The sequence below is a fragment of the Sceloporus occidentalis genome, unplaced genomic scaffold (genome assembly GCF_023333645.1).
Source record: "Sceloporus occidentalis isolate IW3139 unplaced genomic scaffold, rSceOcc1.0.p SCAF_4, whole genome shotgun sequence".
NCBI classification, from domain to species: domain Eukaryota; kingdom Metazoa; phylum Chordata; class Lepidosauria; order Squamata; family Phrynosomatidae; genus Sceloporus; species Sceloporus occidentalis.
In genome coordinates, this window is record NW_028316984.1 from 89,516,779 (window position 1) to 89,535,630 (window position 18,852).

General features: G+C 42.5%; 1 protein-coding gene across 3 annotated transcripts in view; it reads left to right on the forward strand.

The window, feature by feature from the left end:
• LOC149314305 (carnitine O-palmitoyltransferase 1, liver isoform-like) overlaps positions 1 to 18,852 on the forward strand; it is an 81,591-nt gene that overhangs the window by 26,118 nt on the left and 36,621 nt on the right. For 2 of the 3 annotated variants that reach the window (XM_089520809.1, XM_089520807.1), the window contains exons 7-10: positions 3,718 to 3,795; positions 7,545 to 7,652; positions 10,205 to 10,292; positions 14,103 to 14,298. In XM_089520809.1, the coding sequence (XP_089376935.1) occupies positions 3,718 to 3,795; positions 7,545 to 7,652; positions 10,205 to 10,292; positions 14,103 to 14,298 (470 nt within the window). Of the gene's footprint in view, positions 1 to 3,717; positions 3,796 to 7,544; positions 7,653 to 10,204; positions 10,293 to 10,755; positions 10,841 to 14,102; positions 14,299 to 18,852 lie in introns of all 3 variants that reach the window. The other variant, XM_089520808.1, reaches the window with a different exon arrangement.

Genomic DNA, 18,852 nt, shown 5'->3' on the forward strand with positions numbered 1-18,852 from the left:
GGGGATGTGTTATTTGGCCCATGCAGACAATCTCCAAGCCTCCTCTTGCAAGCATGAAAAGTGAAGAAAACCTGGGACAGCACAATTCAGGAACTCGTGATTTAGTTTATGGTCCTATTTGGCCACTCTCTGGCTCACACCCCCCCCCCCATGTCCAATCACCAAATTGGTCCAAATCATCTCAGAATAATTTGGACCAATCCAATTTAGGCCAGATCTAGATCAACCCAAACAAGTTTAGTTCATTTTGGGATTTCAAAGAATAAGGAGTTATTTGATAGTGACAACACTTGTAGAGCCAAAAAGCAGCGACAGGACCCTAGTACACTTTCCTGCAGAGAGAAAGGAAAGAGTGATATTAGTGTATTCATCCGGAAAATGGACTTCATCGAGTGTATTTACCTGACCTTGAAGGCTAAGGATAGTCTGGGGATCCTGTTGGTCTACCATCCACCCCGTGGGCTAACAGACTCCCTAGCCGAGCTGACACAGCTGGTCTCGGAACTGTTGCTGGAGTCTCCCAGACTTCTGGTTCTGGGAGACCTCAACATCCCTTTCGAGGCCGGCTCACAAAATCTAAAAGGTGCGGCTCGGGAGTTCATGGCTTCCATGATGGCCATGGGCCTATCCCAGTTAGTCTTGGGTCCGATGCATTTCACAGGTAATACACTCAATGTTGTCTTTAGTACGGACTGGGACACTCCGTGGGCAGAGGTAGGCAGTACCTCTGCTCTGTCATGGACGGACCATTAAGGGAGCCCTGGTGGCGCAGTGGTTAAAAGCCTGTACTGCAGCCATTCACTCAAAACCACAAGGTTGTGAGTTCAAGACCAGCAAAAGGGCCCAAGCTCGGCTCAGGCTTGCATCCTTCCGAGGTCGCTAAAATGAGTACCCAGACTGTTGGGGGCAAATTAGCTTACTTGCTAATTAGCTTACTTGCTGTTCACCGCTATGATCTTCGGAATAGCGGTATATAAATAACAAAAACAAAACAATTACCTGGTTGAGGTTCGACTTAAGGCAACTACCCAAATCCCCCCCGGGGGTGGAGGACCGATTAGGATGGTCCACCCTCGAAGGCAGATGGAACCCAAAAGGTTCCAAGAAGCCTTAGAAGGGCTTATGGTTGGATCTGACGGCGATTCTGTTGATGCCCTGACTAATATCTGGGACAACGATCTCTCCAGGGCTATACACAGTATTGCTCCTAAGCGTCCTTTCCGGCCTGCTTCCAGTAGAAAACCATGGTATACAGAAGATCTCCGGGAAATGAAGCGGGCCACGCAATGACTAGAACGCAGCTGGCGGAGACACTAGCGCTTATCCGACAAGACATTCCATGAGGCTCGTTTGAAGTCATATGGAGTGGCAATAGACGCAGCAAAGAACTCCTTCTGTGCTGCGCGTATTGTGTCTGCGGAGTCACGTCCAGCAGAGCTGTTCAGGGTGGTCAGGGAGCTGACTCAGCTTCCCCCCACCCTGAACCCTATTTTAGAACCAACTACAGCCTGCTGTGACGATTTTAACAACTTTGCAGATAAAATCTCTCGAATAAGGGCTGATTTTGACGCTGGCATTTCAACAGAAACTATAGAAGAGGTATCCAGAGCTTCTGTGGACTCTATTAAACTGGATCACTTTGAGTTTGTTCATACCGATGACATGGACAAGCTTCTTGGAAGTGTTAGGAAGACAACATGCTCTCTCGATCCCTGTCCTTCTTGGCTGACTGTCCAGGGTGGTGATGCTATAACATTACTGTTACAACGTATAATCAATGCATCATTCAGGGAGGGAAAATTTCCATCAAGTCTAAAACTAGCAACAGTTAAACCGTTGCTTAAAAACCCCTTCTTGGACCCCCTGGTAAGGAATAACTACAGACCGGTCTCATTGTTGCCATTTCTAGGTAAGGTGATCGAGAGAGCGGTCGCCGTCCAACTCCAAGCAGTCTTGGATGAAACCGATTATCTGGACCCATTTCAAACTGGCTTTAGAGCGGGTTATGGAGTTGAGACTGCCATGGTCGCCTTAGTCGATGATCTCCGTCTGGGCATCAACAGGGGAAGTGTGACCTTGTTGGTGCTTTTGGACATCTCAGCGGCTTTCGATACCATTGACCATGGTATCCTTCTGGAACGCCTGAGAGAGCTGGGCATTGGGGGCACTGCGCTCCAGTGGTTCCGTTCCTACCTCTCAGGCAGATTCCAGATGGTGCAGTTGGGGGACACTTGCTCCTCTAAGAGGGAACTGACATCTGGTGTCCCTCAGGGAGCTATTTTGTCCCCTACTTTGTTTAACATTTACATGAAACTGCTGGGAGAGATCATTCGGAGACATGGGGCGCGGTGTTATCAGTACGCTGATGACACCCAAATATGCTTCTCTGTGTCCCCGACTGATGCATTGACTAAGGATGGCGTCTCTCCTCTGAATGCCTGCCTGGAGTCGGTAATGGTCTGGATGAGGGAAAACAAACTCAGCCTGAATCCAGAGAAAACGGAAGTACTGGTGATAGGTCCCCCAGGCCTTAGAAAGGAAATTTATCCACCTGTCCTGAACGGGGTCACACTTCCCCTGAAGGACGAAGTTCGCAGTTTAGGAGTACTTCTGGACTCGTCTCTGCAGTTGACATCTCAAGTAGATGCGACGGTCAGAAGTGCTTGCTATCAACTTCGGTTGATACGCCAACTGCGGCCCTTTCTGGGCCAAAGGGACCTTGAAACTGTGGTACATGCTCTGGTAACCTCTCGATTAGATTTCTGTAATGCGCTCTACATGGGGCTACCCTTGTACCAAGTCCGGAAGCTTCAATTAGTACAAAATATGGCAGCCAGATTGGTCACTGGTGCATCCAGGTTTGACCATATAACACCTATCTTGAAAGATCTTCACTGGCTGCCCATTCGCTTCCGAGCGCAATACAAGGTGTTGGCCACTACCTATAAAGCCCTACATGGTTTGGGCCCAAGTTACTTGAGGGACCGCATCTCCCCATATGATCCGCCCCGCACATTCAGAACATCTGGGAAGAACTTACTGGTAATTCCACCTTCCAAATATGTTGCCACATCCCAGATGGCCTTTTCAGTGGTGGCCCCACGGATGTGGAATGATCTACCTGAGGAGCTCCGTCTGATAACCCCCCCAGAAACATTCAAAAAGAGGCTTAAAACTCTTCTTTTTTGTCAAGCCTTCCCCCCGAAGAATGAAGTTATCTACCCTGTTGCCATCAATTCCCTGTTTACCCTTGAAGGCGAATGATTGTGCTTAGAGTTCTGTAATTGTATGGTTTTAATTGTCTGTACACCGCTTTGATCTGTGAAAAAGTGGTATATAAATAAAATTAATATTATTATTATTATTATTAATGCTCAGCAACAGCATTCAAGTTACTACTTACAAAATTCAGACAATACAACATGCTTTCCATCTCTGTTTTCCAAAGAAATTGTGTGTGCATTGGGTGGGGGTACTTTCTGTGCTGTTAGGTGGAGTGATTGCTTCTGGCAAGACGCTAGGGAACCAGATTACCCAAACCTTTGCCTTGTCTGGTAAATCCAAACAAAAATTGTAGTCCTCTGAGTGCAGTACTGAAGTCTGATTTTGCTTTCATTGTCAAAAGCAAAGTATCTAATGTATCTAGGTTTTTGTATCGGTCTTGATGTCTTGATGAATTCCCCAGATTAACTAATTTGATCTTGTTTGTTTTTATAGGTTAGCGATTGGTGGGAAGAATACATTTACCTTCGAGGCCGTGGGCCTATTATGGTAAACAGTAATTACTTTGCAATGGTGAGTATATGAAACACTATTTGAAAATTCTTGTAGGTTCCACAGATTCACTTCTTTCATGGCAGTGGTTGGGCAACATGTGGCTTCCAGATGCTGATAGATTGCAACTCTTTTCATCCCTCACCATTGGCTGTGCAAATCCAGTCAAAAATCCACCAAACATTGATACCTTTATTGGCCAACCAAAATACACAATATACTGTACATGTTGTAAGCTTTTGAAGCTTCACTGGCTTCTTCATAAGGCAAGGTGTTACAAACCAAACAGGAGAAAAAAAATTGAAGATGTTACTCAAAGGCCTGCATTTTGCTGTTTCTCTTCCTGGTTAAGATGAAGGAGGAGCATATCTTGCAGGCTGGCACCTCCTTCTTCTGGCCATGTGGCAACTGGGTGATTCTCAAAAATTCTTCAAAATCTTGCAATATGTATATTGTGTATTTGGGTTGGCCAATAAAGACTGGATTTGCTAAATGGCTAACACTGCTATCCCTGGATGTTCATTGGCTGTGCAGACTGGGAGATGAAGGTCCAAAACACACTGCAGGAATAATCCAGTTTGAGACTGCTTTAACTGCCCTGGTTCAATGCTAAGGAATTTTGGGAACTGTAGTTTTGTGAGATATTTTAGCCTTCTCTTGTCAGAGAGCTTTGGTGCCACAATAAAATACAATTCCCAGGATTCCCTTACACTGAGACAGGGCAGTTAAAGTGGTCTCAAACTGGATTATTTCTGCAGTGTGTTTTGGAATGAAATTGTACAATGTCTGAAAAATTCAAAGCTATAGCCATGTTAGTCTATAGAATCAGTATGTAGAACCTTTGAGACTACCTGAAAGAAACAAGTTGGCAGCATGAGCTTTTGTAGATTTCAGTCTACTTCCTAAAAAAGCCAAAAAAAGCAAACAAACAAACAAAAAAAGCATCTGAGGACACTTGTGCAACAAGTGTCACTCTTTGGGTGACTTCATTGTGTGCAAATCTTCCCAGCATATGCCACCTTGATGGAATTTCCTATTGAAGTGTGCCTGGGGTTGCTGGTGTAGTAAGCATTTGTCTTGTGGCTTGTGTGTGTGAAGATGTAATCTGGTGATAACGGCACTGGGAATCTTGCTGCTGAAATAGTATATCCTGACCAACTTCCACTGTAAACCTCTATATCTAATATGCCTTTAAATAAAAAAAACAACAACTGTATTCTTGTCAGCGCAACTGCTGGGATCCAACAACCCTTGTCAGCAACTCAAATGAGTCCTGAGGTTAAATCAGACCCTTGGAGCAGAGCTGGCAAATTTCCAGAAGCCGAAGCGTGGCTCCAAAGTCCAATTGGGATGACAGCAACTGGATGTCTTCCAGGAACTGCAGCAATGCAGGAACCTCCAGGGACACACAGCAAACCGATGTTCTAGCTTCTTCTGATAAACCACCAGAGAAACAAAAGTCCCCAAAGTGCTCTTTATTCACAGTGCTATAATACAAAACTAGATCTCTCAAACTCCAAAACATACCAATCCAACTCCTACTTCAAACCCAAACCCCCTTGCAACCCCTGGGTTTATATAGAATCCAGACCATGTGGTCTCCCAAACCCAGTGAGTTCAGGTGTGTAGCCATGCCATGTGTCTCCTCTGCAATCCAGACACATGTTTCATCATCCATGGCTACGTGCACTTGGACATTGAAGTGTCCTTGGCCCAATGAACATCCGCTGTGGATGATCAGCCTTGCCACTGTGCTGAATGCTCATGGCCAAACACACACACACACATCAAGCATTTCCCTGTGTGCTGTGTTTTAACCCTTCAAATCCTGACAATTCTTACTGAATAAAACATTTATACTCTCACTGATTTTTCTTCCACAATCTGTACTGTGACAAGAAAAAATTGTATAAATTGGCATGTCCTCCCTTGCTTTGTTTTTTGTTCCATGAGCATAACTTTCAGACCAAAATGGAAGTAACTGGAGTTTTACCAGTGCAAGGAGAATCTATAAACCATATCCATGTATGTTTCTTTGTTCCACTTTACTCTAGTTGATTACTTACTAAACATTGATGCTCAGGAGCCTAAATGTGATGTGGGAAATCAATAATTTGACTCTTCCACTCTATTAAAAAAAATAGCACTAATCCTGATAACGAGGGGAATGATACCGCACCATTTCCTCAGTCTAATTCCTCTCTCCAAAACTGCTGTTAGTTTTAATAGTGAAAACAAGAGGAACAGGGTTATGCATTGCCTCCAGCACACATAAGAAAAAAAGATGGTACAGTGGACCCTTGTTATATGCTGGGGTTTGGTTCCAAGATCCCCCGTGTATAACAAAATCCATGTATGCTCAAGTCTCATTAAATATAATAACATAGCAAAATGGTGTCCCTTATTAAAAAATGGAAAATCAAGGTTTGATATTTGAAATTTATACTTTTTTTGAACATTTTCAAACCGTGGATGCTTGAATCTGTGTATAAAAAATCTGTGTATAAGAAGAGATGACTGTAATAATTTTAGACCATGATATAACAAAGTGGAATCATGAGGTACAGCTGATACTATTGCCACATTGTAGACCAGGGGTCGGCAACCTCCGGCCCTTGGGCCGGATGCGGCCCGCAGAGGCCTGGAGACCGGCCCCTGGCTGTTGTTGCTGCCGCAGCGGCCACCCATCACAGCTTTTCGCTGCTCTGGGCGCCGCCATTTGGGGCGGCTAAATGGCGGCGCCCATAGCCCCAGAGGCCGCTATGGGCACCGCCATTTTTTCACCCAAAATGGCGGTGAACTCTAGCGCGACCTCACCACCATTTTGCCGCCCAAAATGGCGGCGCCTAGAGCAGCGAAAAGCTGAGACGGGCGGCCGCTGCAGCGGCGGCGGCATGCCTCTAGGAGGCCCGCTGCCATCGCTGGGGCCCTCCAGGAGGGCTCCGACGGCGGCAGGGGGCCTCTGGGAGACCCTTTGCCGTCGCTGGGGTCCTCCAGGAGGGCTCCGGCGATGGCAGGGGGCCCCTGGGTGGCCCTTTGCCGTTGCTGGGGCCCTCCAGGAGGGCTCCGACGGCGGCAGCGGGCCCCTGGGATGCCAGTTGCCATCGCTGGGGCCCTCCAGGAGGGCTCCGGCGGCGGCGGCAGGCCCCTGGGAGGCCAGCTGCCGTCGCAGGGGCCCTCCAGGAGGGCTCCGATGGCGGCAGCGGGCCCCTGGGAGGCCAGTTGCCATTGCTGGGGCCCTCCAGGAGGGCTCCGACGGCGGCAGCGGGCCCCTGGGAGGCCAGTTGCCGTTGCTGGGGCCCTTCAGGAGGGCTCCTGTGGTGGCGGCGGGCCTCTGGCGTCAGGGGCCGGCAAAGACGGGGAGGCCTCCAGCGCTGGTGGTCCCCGCCGGCTCTTTCCTGGCCTCTGACAGGGCCTGGGGCCCCATCAGGGGCCGGCAAAGAGGAGGTGGCCTGGCCCCTGGGGGTGGAAGCTCCGCCCCGGGGTGGATGCTTCGCCCCCAGAGGGTGGATGCTCCGCCCCCGGCACGCGGCCCCACCCCCGGGGGTGGAAGCTCCACCTCCCCGGCTTTGGCCCCCCAGTTGTCTGAGGGACAGCAACCCGGCCCCCGGCTCAAAAAGGTTGCCTACCCCTGTTGTAGACTATATAAAATTACAATATGCATGTAAAAAGCTTTCCTTTCAGCATACAAAAAGGGGGAAGTTGTGTATCTGTTGCAGTCTCAATTATGAATATGCTAATGTCCTTTGCTGCATCTTTTCATCCTCTAGGACTTTCTGTATTTTACTCCCACTACTGTGCAGGCAGCTAGAGCTGGAAATGCTATCCATGCCATCTTGCTATATAGAAGAAAACTGGACCGGCAACAGATTCAGCCAGTATGTACATTTTCCTCCAACAGTTATAGATGTGAATCTTATGTGAGCTGTCTTGTAACATCCAGAAAAATTTCTGAGGGGAGGAATATGGCTTTCATCTATATATATGCAAATGTGTGCAAGATGTGAAAGTGATTTCCATAATAAAGGAAGAGTTCGTTGAACTGCTGACTCCACAAAATGAAAACTAGCTTCAGGGGCAGTGAGGCCTATTCCTTAGGCCTGCTTCTGTAGGTCCCTGCTATTTTCTGCCTCAGGCTTTGTATTGTATTTGATCCTCTTCCCATAATAGCAGTAAAGTACCTATCCCGTCCCTGTTGAACTCTTTGGGCTAAATATATTATTATTCCCAATTATAGTAGACCCATTGAAATGACCTAAGCTGTTACTTATTTAAGTGTTATTGATTACAGTAAGTATCCAAAGGGCTCTTGTAGCACCTTTGAGACTAAGCCCCTAAACAGACGGGCAGACGAGGGCGGCAGTTACATGACGCATGCCCCCGAAGCACCTCGAGGCTGTGCCAGGGCCACCTAAGGGGGCCCATATCCAGCCCGAAAAGGAGCGGATATTTTCCACTCTTGGGGCTGCAGCAGGAGTCACCCTTGGGGTCATGGCATGGCAGTGATCGGGCTGGCAGCAGCTTCTGGACATTTCTTCCTGCCTGACTGCTTCAGCCCTAACTGAAAGAAAGAAGCTGATAGCATGAGCTTTTGTAGACTTGAGCCTACTTCCTCAGATACATGTTTGGAAGTAGGCTCAAGTCTACCAAAGCTGAGGCTGCTAACTTCTTTCTTTTAGTTAGTCACAAAGGTACTACAAGATCCTGTTATGTACTGAATTTCCAGCATAACATGGCTATGTCTTTGATTACAGTAAGTTACATTGACACTAATATTGGTGTTAGACTAAAATGTTCAATAGGGGCTGGATAGGAACTTCACTTGTATAATTTGAGATTGGCACTGGATGTTCTGAAACTGGACATTAAGCTATTTGGAGGGGTTCTGATGTGCTTAACTGGTTTTCAGGTTTCCTGCAAATCAGTCACATAGCGCATGTTGAACTCTTTTCACTGCTCACATATCATGCATCAAAAATCCTGAGGTACAAAGTAAAAACAAGCAAACAGTGTTGGTAGTGGAATCCGAATAATGCACTGAATCCTTTTTGTGAGTAGGTGGTTTCCTGAACTCAAGATGTGACATAGAAGTAAAATGTGGGGTATTTCTGTATAAACAGGACTCTTCACTAAATCTTAATATTCTTCAGAACATCCCAATTTTATTAAAATTTCCCCATAAACCATTAAGCCTTTTTTGAGATTTGGAACAATTAAAACCTCAGAGGTGAAATTGTACATGATGTGCTTTTTATTGCTGTAGATGTCTTAGCATTGCTTACTGTCATAGAAAGACATCTCAGATGTGGGCATAAGGTTACCTGAATTAGTCATTACTTGTATAGATATGAAAGAAAAAAGAAGCATGCTGAGGCCTTGCTTTAATATACTGCAAACAAATCAGAGAATGTGGGCTTACCTAAATATCATCATTAGTCACTTTACTGCAATAAGTGTACATGTCAGTCTTCAATAGCAACCTGATCTGAGGGCACTTTTTCACAAGAAATTGTTTATGGGATAAATAATAATGATGATGATAATAATAATAAAACTTTTATTTATACCCTGCTTTTTGTAATCAAACAATCAAAGCGGCTGACAACATTAAAAACATTCTATATACAATACATTTGAATTACAATATCCCCCCAAAAGAGAATTAAACAAAATTACAATTTTTATATATACACAGACAGACACACACACACACACACACACACACACTGACAGTTTTCTTTCAAATGCAGCTAAATCCTTAATAACATGAATAATAGAATAAATGTTGTCATCTGCTATGTAGCTCTAGCTGTGTTAACACAAGGATGAACTATTTTGGCAAGTTTTGTGAACACTTCCCTCAATGAACTGCGTGCCAGACAGCTCTCCTTAACTGTGGTGGTTCCACTTTTGTTTTAGAAAACCAGAAGTGACTGGGTCTGGGTGAAAGTATAATTGAAAATGAACTCACATTATGGAGATGTTCATATTCAAAGGACTAAATACCTAGGTGGTATAAGTCTTGAAAGGTGGAGGAAGGAAACATTTGGAATGAATTTGTCAGCTTAAATAGTGTAAGAAAAATTCATATAGACTTAGTATACATGAAATGGGTTCAGGAAATAAAATTAATAGGAATTTTGGAAGGCTATGTTATTAAAGCTGCTTTACATAAAGCTACATTTTCTGCTAGGAAGTCATACTGTATGTGCACAGGTCAAGTGGAACACATGCATGCTTTAATGACAGATGACAAATCACATGTTAGATTCACTTAGTTTCCCTCTCTGTTTAGGGAATATCTCCTAGTTTGCAGTGGCCTAGGAATCCCCAAATCTTCTGACAATCACTCTAACCCTGGCATGTGTTTTTTTCTTCACGTGCTAACTGTATCTGTAAAACACAATTGTAACACACGTTCGCAACATAGATTCTTCTGATGGGATCCACTGTTCCACTCTGCTCAGCTCAATGGGAGAGGATGTTTAATACCTCCCGTATTCCAGGAGAGGAAACAGGTAAGAAGAACCAGTTGAAGGCAAGAACGTCAAAGAATCTAAAGAGTGTGAAATATTGCCAGAACTTCCTGTTGAATATATCATCCTAATAACCCATGTTCATATTTACAGTGTGTAGCTTAAGGAATACTGAGTGAACTGTGCACTTCATAGTTGCTGAGAAAATCTCCAACCACATTTAGAATACTCTGATGCTTAAAAAAAGACTTGGTTTTGTATTCTGATATGTTTTACTTATTTCTTCCCTTTAAAAATACCTTGATTCTAGGAAATTATTTTCTACCCAGTATGGACTTACCTTTTCTATGTGATCTTTACCATTTAAAAAAAAATTCTATTCCTTTGGGTTCTCTTGGTTTCCATTGCTTCTTTAACTTTTTTCTGAATTTACACTTTTCATACAACCTCCTTGTTTTAAAAACTTTGTGTGTGGGGTTTTTTGACTTTCCTTTTTTCCTTTCAGCTTATGATTTACAATACCATCCCAATGTGTTCTTCTCAGTATGAACGTATGTTCAACACTAGCCGTATACCGGGCATAGAGACAGGTATAGTGTTAGTCCTGTCAATGTATTTGGCCTCCCATTTGCATTCTAATATTCTGTATATGTAACATTGCTTCAGCCTATAACATCTGCATATATTTGCTGAGGCTGTGTGATTTTTCTAGCAAAGAAGTCACTGTAATTTTATTGCACAGTACTATAAGATCCACTTCTTTAAAGTTTTGAACCATTTCAGTGTTGTAGCAATTTGCTACTAAGTGGGTTGGTTCAAGATAAAATGAATGGTCCCCACTAATATCTTTCCAAAAACACATAATGCTTGTGTGTGTGTGTTTTTAAAGTGTTGTTTTGAATAATTTTGAGGTTTTTTTCAATCTCATTTCTAAAGCAGTTATTTGTTGCCAAAGCTGCAAATTGACATATATATCATTCAATATAATAAATATGAAAATTTCAAAAATCTAAAAAGTTATATAATTTTCAAATTGATTTAAAAATAAAATAAAATTGTCCTAAATAGTGTAAAGTGAACTCAAGAAATCTTCAAGTTTTAATAAAATCCATCCTAAAGAAACAGATTTTGAGCATTTCCCTGTGAGAAAAAATGTTAGATGAGTTTTTGACAAAAGCACAGGGAAGTCACTTTGTAAAAATACAGGATGTAGACCTGGAGAGTATGGAGAAATACACTTAGGATGCAAAAGAATGATTTTTTCAAATGTGACTTAAAATCAGGAGTAGTTGGATAAAACCGCTGTAAATAGACAGATTTTGCTTAATTTTAAAAGTTAATATACAGTTGTCCCTCTGTTCTCATGGGGATCCGTTCCAGACACACACACACACACACACACACACACACACACACACACAAAAGCTCGCGTTTATTCAAGCCCCATAGGCTTGAATGGAGTGTGCCCCTGTGCATGTGTTATGGGCGCGCACACCAGTGCAATTAGTGGAGGTTGCCTCTCCACACATATTCAAGAATGCCGGTCTCAGATCTGCGCATTAGGAGGGTGACTGTATTGATATTCTAGTGACAATCTAATAATGAACCTAAAAATAGTACTTTATGCAAAGAGGCTGGTACTGCTCCTCTATATTGTATGTTAACCAGATGGGTTCACATTTGGAATAATAAAATCTTGATGGAAAAAATATCAGAACTATTTGAAATATTTCAATTAATCCTTTTATCTTTCTTTGTCCTTGCATGTGGCCAAATCTTGTAACTGAGCCATAGTGCAATGGAAAAATGATCACATGAGTTTCTCTTCTTTTCTACCCCCTATTTGTGCCTCGTGTTATAGAAGGGCTGTCCTACAGAAAAGTGTTTGAAGATCTGCAAGTCTTATCTTGCTAGGCAAAGGTGCAAGAAAGCAGACTCTTGGTACAAGAATAGTGGTGAAGATGTATTATCTGTAATCACCTAGCATTAAGAGGGTATCAGGTCTTCCTTTGGGGGAAAATAGCTTTTATTGTGTGCTCTGATAAAATAGTTGAGTTAGAAAATGTAACTTGGGACCTCATGAATAGAAGCAGACTCAAATGGTTCATAATACTTCCTTGAACTGGACCTTGGTAAAATACCATGTAGTACTTTCTAATATAACTATCAATTCAACTGGAGTAATACTTCACAATGTAACTATCAATCAGAGGAAGTCTTCAATGTTTTGCCCAATTTCCTTCCCAATTTTAATGATAATTTAAAAATATTCTCTCAGTTATCTAAGATCACTAATAATGTCTTCAGTAGTGCCTCCTCCTTCATGTCTCATTTCTTTTAAGCTTTGCTCAGCATGTTATTCTATTGGTAATGAAAAATAATGATCAAATTTTGAGACTAAATCCAGATAGGTGTTTTAATTTTTAAAAAAATATGAAAGCAGTGCTTTTGCTGTGTGATAGTTAACTCAGAATTCTGCATCATGTTAAAAGGTTTGATTTTTGCATTCCTTGTTTCTTCTGCATGAATGTGATTGCATTTACATTTTTTCACTGCAAAGATGCATAGTATTCAGTTGCTAGAATTGTTTTTTGCCTTTGGTGATCACACTGTTTTTCAAAACGGGTTATGTCACAAAAAACTTGAAACAAACTTTCTATCTGATGTGGGTCACAGCTTCTACATCAGGCCATTTCTGAAAGAAAAAAAAAGTATCCCCTATTGAAAAGGTGAATGATGACCTTAAGATAAGTTTACCAAATGTCAGACAGTAAATGTTTGAACTTTTCCCATGACAGTTGAAAAAGAATGACATAGGCATTTTGGAAATGATTATTGATGTATTTGTTCACATGAGAACTTCTACTGTAGGGTCTAGGCAGTTCACCTTCTGCATGATATTTCGTTGCACACTTACTGGTGTTCCAAAATAAGAGATTTAGGGGCTGTGCATACCGGCCATAAAGGCCACCTTGGGGTCGGAGTCAGGATGAGGCATCCACAAGATGCATGCCCTGACTCTGTCCAGAGGGCGGCATGATGCCGCACACTGCTCCGCATGGCGTGTGGCGTCACAGTGCTCCTCTGGTGCTGTGTCCACATGACACAGCACCAAAGGAGTGCCTTAAAGCCATGGTGCTGTGACTATTGCACTCTTTCCAGGGCATAAAAAGGAGCCAGATCAGGGCCACAGTGTGCGGTTGCCACAGCCCCAATCTGGGGAACATGGAGGCAGCTGCAGGCCACCCTTCAGGGGCGGTCTGTACAGCCCCTCATTTGGATAGCATAAGGTAGCCTTTCTCAACTTGAAATAATTTTCAGGTCTCAGGGAACCTCTACACAAAACTTATTGTATTGGTAGCTCAAAAAAGATTGATTTTTTTTTTTAAATGACATCTCAAGAAACCCTGGTTCATACACCCTGGTATAAAGTACTGTATGCAAGGGAAGTTTGCAGAGGTGCACATAAGAGATTAAAAGAAAGTACTGCTGCTTTGTGCAAATTTTTTTTAAAGAAAACACTGATTTATTTATTTAGGGTACTTATAAAGGCTCTCAGAACGGCTACAATTATTATTATTTTTAATTAGACGGTTCTCTGCCCTCAGACTTACAATCTAAAAAGACACAACACAAAAGGGGAAGGGAATGATGGTTGGGAAACACTGATACATTTAATATTATCAACAAGCAGTGTGTTCATAACCCTTTATCTATAAACCAGTTAAGTTTAGTTAAATAGATGTGACATGATTAAATATTTCAAATTGTTTGGGGCTGAGTGTTGCATTGATTTAAAATTGTACATTATGGAAATTCTTGCTCATTTCCAAACTTTGGTTGCAATTCTAGACACTATCCAGCACATAAAAGACAGCAAACACATTGTTGTGTACCATAAAGGATGCTATTACAAAGTATGGCTATACTATGATGGCAGACTGCTGAAACCCCGGGAGATTGAACAGCAGATACAGTGGATTCTCAATGACAAATCAGAACCCCAGCCAGGTGAAGAGAAGTTAGCTGCTCTTACTGCCGGAGACAGGTATGAGTTTGATAAAACTAGTGGAAAACTATTGTGGACCTATTTAACTTTGTCTAATCTTTGCTGACTATCCCTGTAAATGTGAACAGAAACTTTCTATAGAGTCTGTAATACATACATTTTCATGTACTATGGTATTTATATTGCTTTTGATTGTGAGATGGACTAGCTGAAACATGTGTGGTTATTCTTTCTCTTAGCACTAGGACACATTGGCATTCAAACTGAGGTGTACGATATTAGCATCAATTTGATTGCAAACTATCTTGTATATCTTGTATACCCTCTTGGGAGGGTTCTACTGTTAAAGGCAGCTTATAAAGAATTGTACCATATATACTTGACTACAAGCTGACCTCATGTATAAGTCAAGGGCATGTTTTGAGCCCAAAATTATGGATTTTGCCATGACCCATGGATTAGTTGAGGATAAAACTTCAGGGCAAAGGAAGACAGTGCCAAAGAATGTAGAAAATTCCAGCAGCTGTTAATTGTTTGTGCTCACACTGAAGACTGGATGGATGAGAGAGTGGGGGGGGGGGTCTGTGCATTTAGGATGGTTACACTCTTGCCTTTCACCTGGGGGTGCTTCCATTTTGATAAGAGTTAAAGTACTGTACTTACAGTATTTATATTGACCTATGGATAAGTCAACTCATGTTTTTGGGGTCAATTTTTTGACTAAAATTTCTAGACTTATACATGAGTATATACAATAGATAAAATAAGTCTATAAATGGCTGAATGCAGAATTTGGTATGTATACTCAAAGAGAATTCTGGGGCATATAGTAGAGTGGGCAGGAATGATGTATATTTAGAGTTATGCATAGTTACCATTTCAAGGACCCTTTTCTAGATATCCCCCTAAATCTTAGCATCTGATGGACATTGGGAACAGGTCTTTGGATATGTTTGGATGTTTGCTCTTAAGTACACAGACACAATCCACTTTTTACACACTATGGATTTGCAGAAAAAGCCAGGCTCTAACAAAGGTTCCAGTCTAGAAAACATGGGTGGGTCAGCAATGGAGGGTTTCTCAGTTGCCCAGAAGTAGCTTTTCAGGCATTGCCGTGGAAGAGAAAAATCCACAAGAACATCCATTTCTTCAGTGTCAGCAAATAACCTGTATGAGCACAAGTATGCATCCATCTGAATAATGTCTGGAAAGGAAGATACACCACTGAATTTGGTCTGTTCAGGATAGGATAGAGGCCCACAACCTTAAAACCTTCTTATCTTGCTACTTAGAAATTCCAGATATCATGTGAACATAAGGTATACATAACATGAGCTTGTCCAGAGGAGGGCAACCAAACCATTCAAAATGAGGAGTGGCTGATGAAGCTGGGTATGTTTAGCCAGGAGAAGAGAAGGCTAAGGGGTGATATGATAGCCATGTTTAAATATTTGAAGGGATGTCATACTGAGGATAGAGCAAGCTTGTTTTCTGCTGCTGCAGAGACTAGTACACAGAGGAATGGATTCAAACTACAGGAAAAGAGATTCCACCCAAACATTAGGAAGAACTTCCTGACAGTAAGAGGGGTTTGACAGTGGAACATACTCGCTCGGAGAGTGGTGGAGCCTCCTTCTTTGGAGGTTTGTAACAGAGGCTGGATGGCCTTCTGTTGGGGTGCTTTGATTGTGTCTTTCTGCATGGCAGAAGGTTGGACTGGATGGCCTTTGAGATCTCCTCCAACTCTATGATTCTATAACATACAGGGATTACTTGAAGACGGGATGGATATTTTCTTCATCAAGGGCCATATTTCCTTTTGGAGGGAGCAATTTTTCTTGGGACACACGACCAGAGTTTTCTTAAACTCTCCTATCCTTTCATGCACCATCTATTCATAAGTCCTGTCAATCCTTTCATTAATCCCTCTTCCTCCCAGTTGTGTTTGAGTGTGGGACTGTTGCACACCCTCCTTCCCCATTTATTTACTCATTTGTGCCCCCTATCCATTGATATATACCTCCATCAGTTCATTCAGACAGTTTTTTTTCCTCTCCCCACCCCAATACTGTGTCATAGGAATGTCAGTTGTTGCTTTGTACTTTTTACAAAACACAACATCATACAACATGAAGCAAACGAGGGAACAAAGTCATACATAGTGGGTTTCCCAGTCAGATTTGAGGACAGTAGCAGTACTCTGAGCATTCTGGGGCATGGTGGACTTGCTTTAACACCAAGTGAGGGGCAGGCAAGTTATGAGTTGCCCTCCTGTGTTTTGAGCCACTCTGCTTTCTGTTTTGAAAGATGTTTTGTGTCTTCCTTCAATTTTGAGACATGCCTAACATTGTGGCATGTGTAGGGAATGGTTTTGTAGCAAACCTTTGCTATTACAGTAGAGTCTCGATTATCTGACATAAATGGGCGGGCTGATAGTCGGATAGCCGAAAATGTCGGATAATCTGGAGGGTCCAAGAAAAGCCTTAAAATCACTATGAATTGCAAACGTATTGAAGTTTTACTGCAGTAACAGTAAAAGTAACGTTGCAGTAACGTTGCAGTAACAATGTTGTAATGCATAAACAGTTCAGTCCTCTGAAAATGTAAAGAAATCACTGATCAACATTGTGATGTACAGTACGTACTGTAAACAGTTCAGTCCTTTGAAAATTGAAAAAAATCAGTGATTCTTTTCTGCTTTCCCGACAATTGCCATTTCTTCACAGCCAAGTCTTGCCATCTTTGCAGCATCATAATGTCAACCCCCATAGCTTCTTCTTGTTACTCGATGTACTTCATTGCGATTTCTAGAGCCCTAACCCCATCACCATGTGAGATTGTGAGGGGTTCAACAGATGATGCTTGCTCATCAATTTCTATTTCATTGCCATCGCTATTGACAAGAGTGACAATTTCATCATCAGTAATTTCATACTGATCGTCTTTGTTCATCCAGGTGTCAACCTCTTGCGAAGACACATCCTCACACCCAGGGATATGGTGTACTAAGGGTAGAATGCTTTCTTCGTCTTCCTCTGTGCTTTCCATCATTTCATCTTCTTCTTGAATTTCGCATAGCAACTTATTCCATGATCTGACAATTGTTGGGGCCCTAACATCACTCCAAGTCCTTATTATTATTATTATTAACCTTTATTTATGAAGCGCTGTAAATTTACACAGCGCTGTACATGCAATCTTTTTAGCTAGACGGATCCCTGCCCTCGGGCTTACAATCTAAAAAGACATGACACAGAAGGAGAAGGGAGAGGTGGAGGGAAAGGGTAAGAGGTCCAGCAGTTCCTCTCTACCTCCGAGGCCTGGACCAAGGCAGATGGACTGGAGGGAGGGCTTGGCTTCATAATGGATGGTTAATCTTCCAGGGAAAATACATACTCTCAAGTAGGATAATGCATATACAGTACATAGCAATACAGGAAATGGTTTGATAAACAGGCACCAAAAGAACATCAAATAGTAAGCAACAATTATGCAATGCCTGGGAAGGCTTCTCTGAACAGGATGGTTTTCAACTCCGTTTTGAAGCTGGTTAAAGAATTGATGGCTCTTGCTTGTGGGGGAAGAAGGTTCCAGGAGTCCTTGCAACCGTGTTTCAATCTTTCAATCATGTCTTGTCCTTCTTCAGTTTCTTCTATCAGTGTCAACATTTGCTTCCTACGATAGTTCCTTTTTAGCGTTTCCAAAACGCCCCAATCCATCGGTTGGCATATGGTGGTGACATTAGGTGGGAGAAACATAGCATTAATGTTCCCATACTGAAGCTCCTCTGCATCAAGGTGCGTCGGGGCATTGTCTAGCAACAAAACTGCTTTTCTGAGGTGGTCATTGTCTTTCAAAAATTCCTCTGTGGAAGGAACTAATTCCTTAAAAACCAGTCTTTGAAAATTTCTCTGCTCATCCACGCACTTTTTTGACTGTAGTACTTCACAGGAAGAGCACTCTTCGAAATATTTTTAAAGGCTCTTGGATTTTTGGACTTCCCAATCACTGCGAGGTCCATTTTGAGGGTTGCAGAAGCATTGCTGCTTGCTAAAATTGTCAGCCTTTCTTTACTATGCTTATAGCCTGGGGCTGCTGCTTCAGTTTTGGTTGCAAGACTTACTGGGTAGCAGTTTGTAATTGAGGTTGGACTCATCACAATTAAATGTCTGATCGTCCGTTAGGCTTTCAGTTTCAACAAAGTCTAGAAATTTTTTCTTCAGTGCCTCCATTTCTTGAAAGTTGAAGATTTTCAATCTCTCCACAAACCCGTAACTTACAGATTCCATAACGTTTCTTCCATCTGTCATACCAGCCAACGCTGGCTGTAATATCTGGGTCCCCTTCATCAAATTCCTTTCGAAAATGCAATGCCTTTTGCTGTAAAATAGGCACACCTTTGTCTCTGAACTACAGAAACCATACATACAAAGCTTCACTGACCTTTTCATAGCCACACTTTTTCATGGTTTTCCTCTCTTTCACTGCATCATCAGTAACTCTGGAGGAACACCATTTATTCTATCACCAATCGGTTCCTTTTCCAGTCTCCTACAGTTACCCTTCCAACGCCATAGTCATCTGCTACCTTCT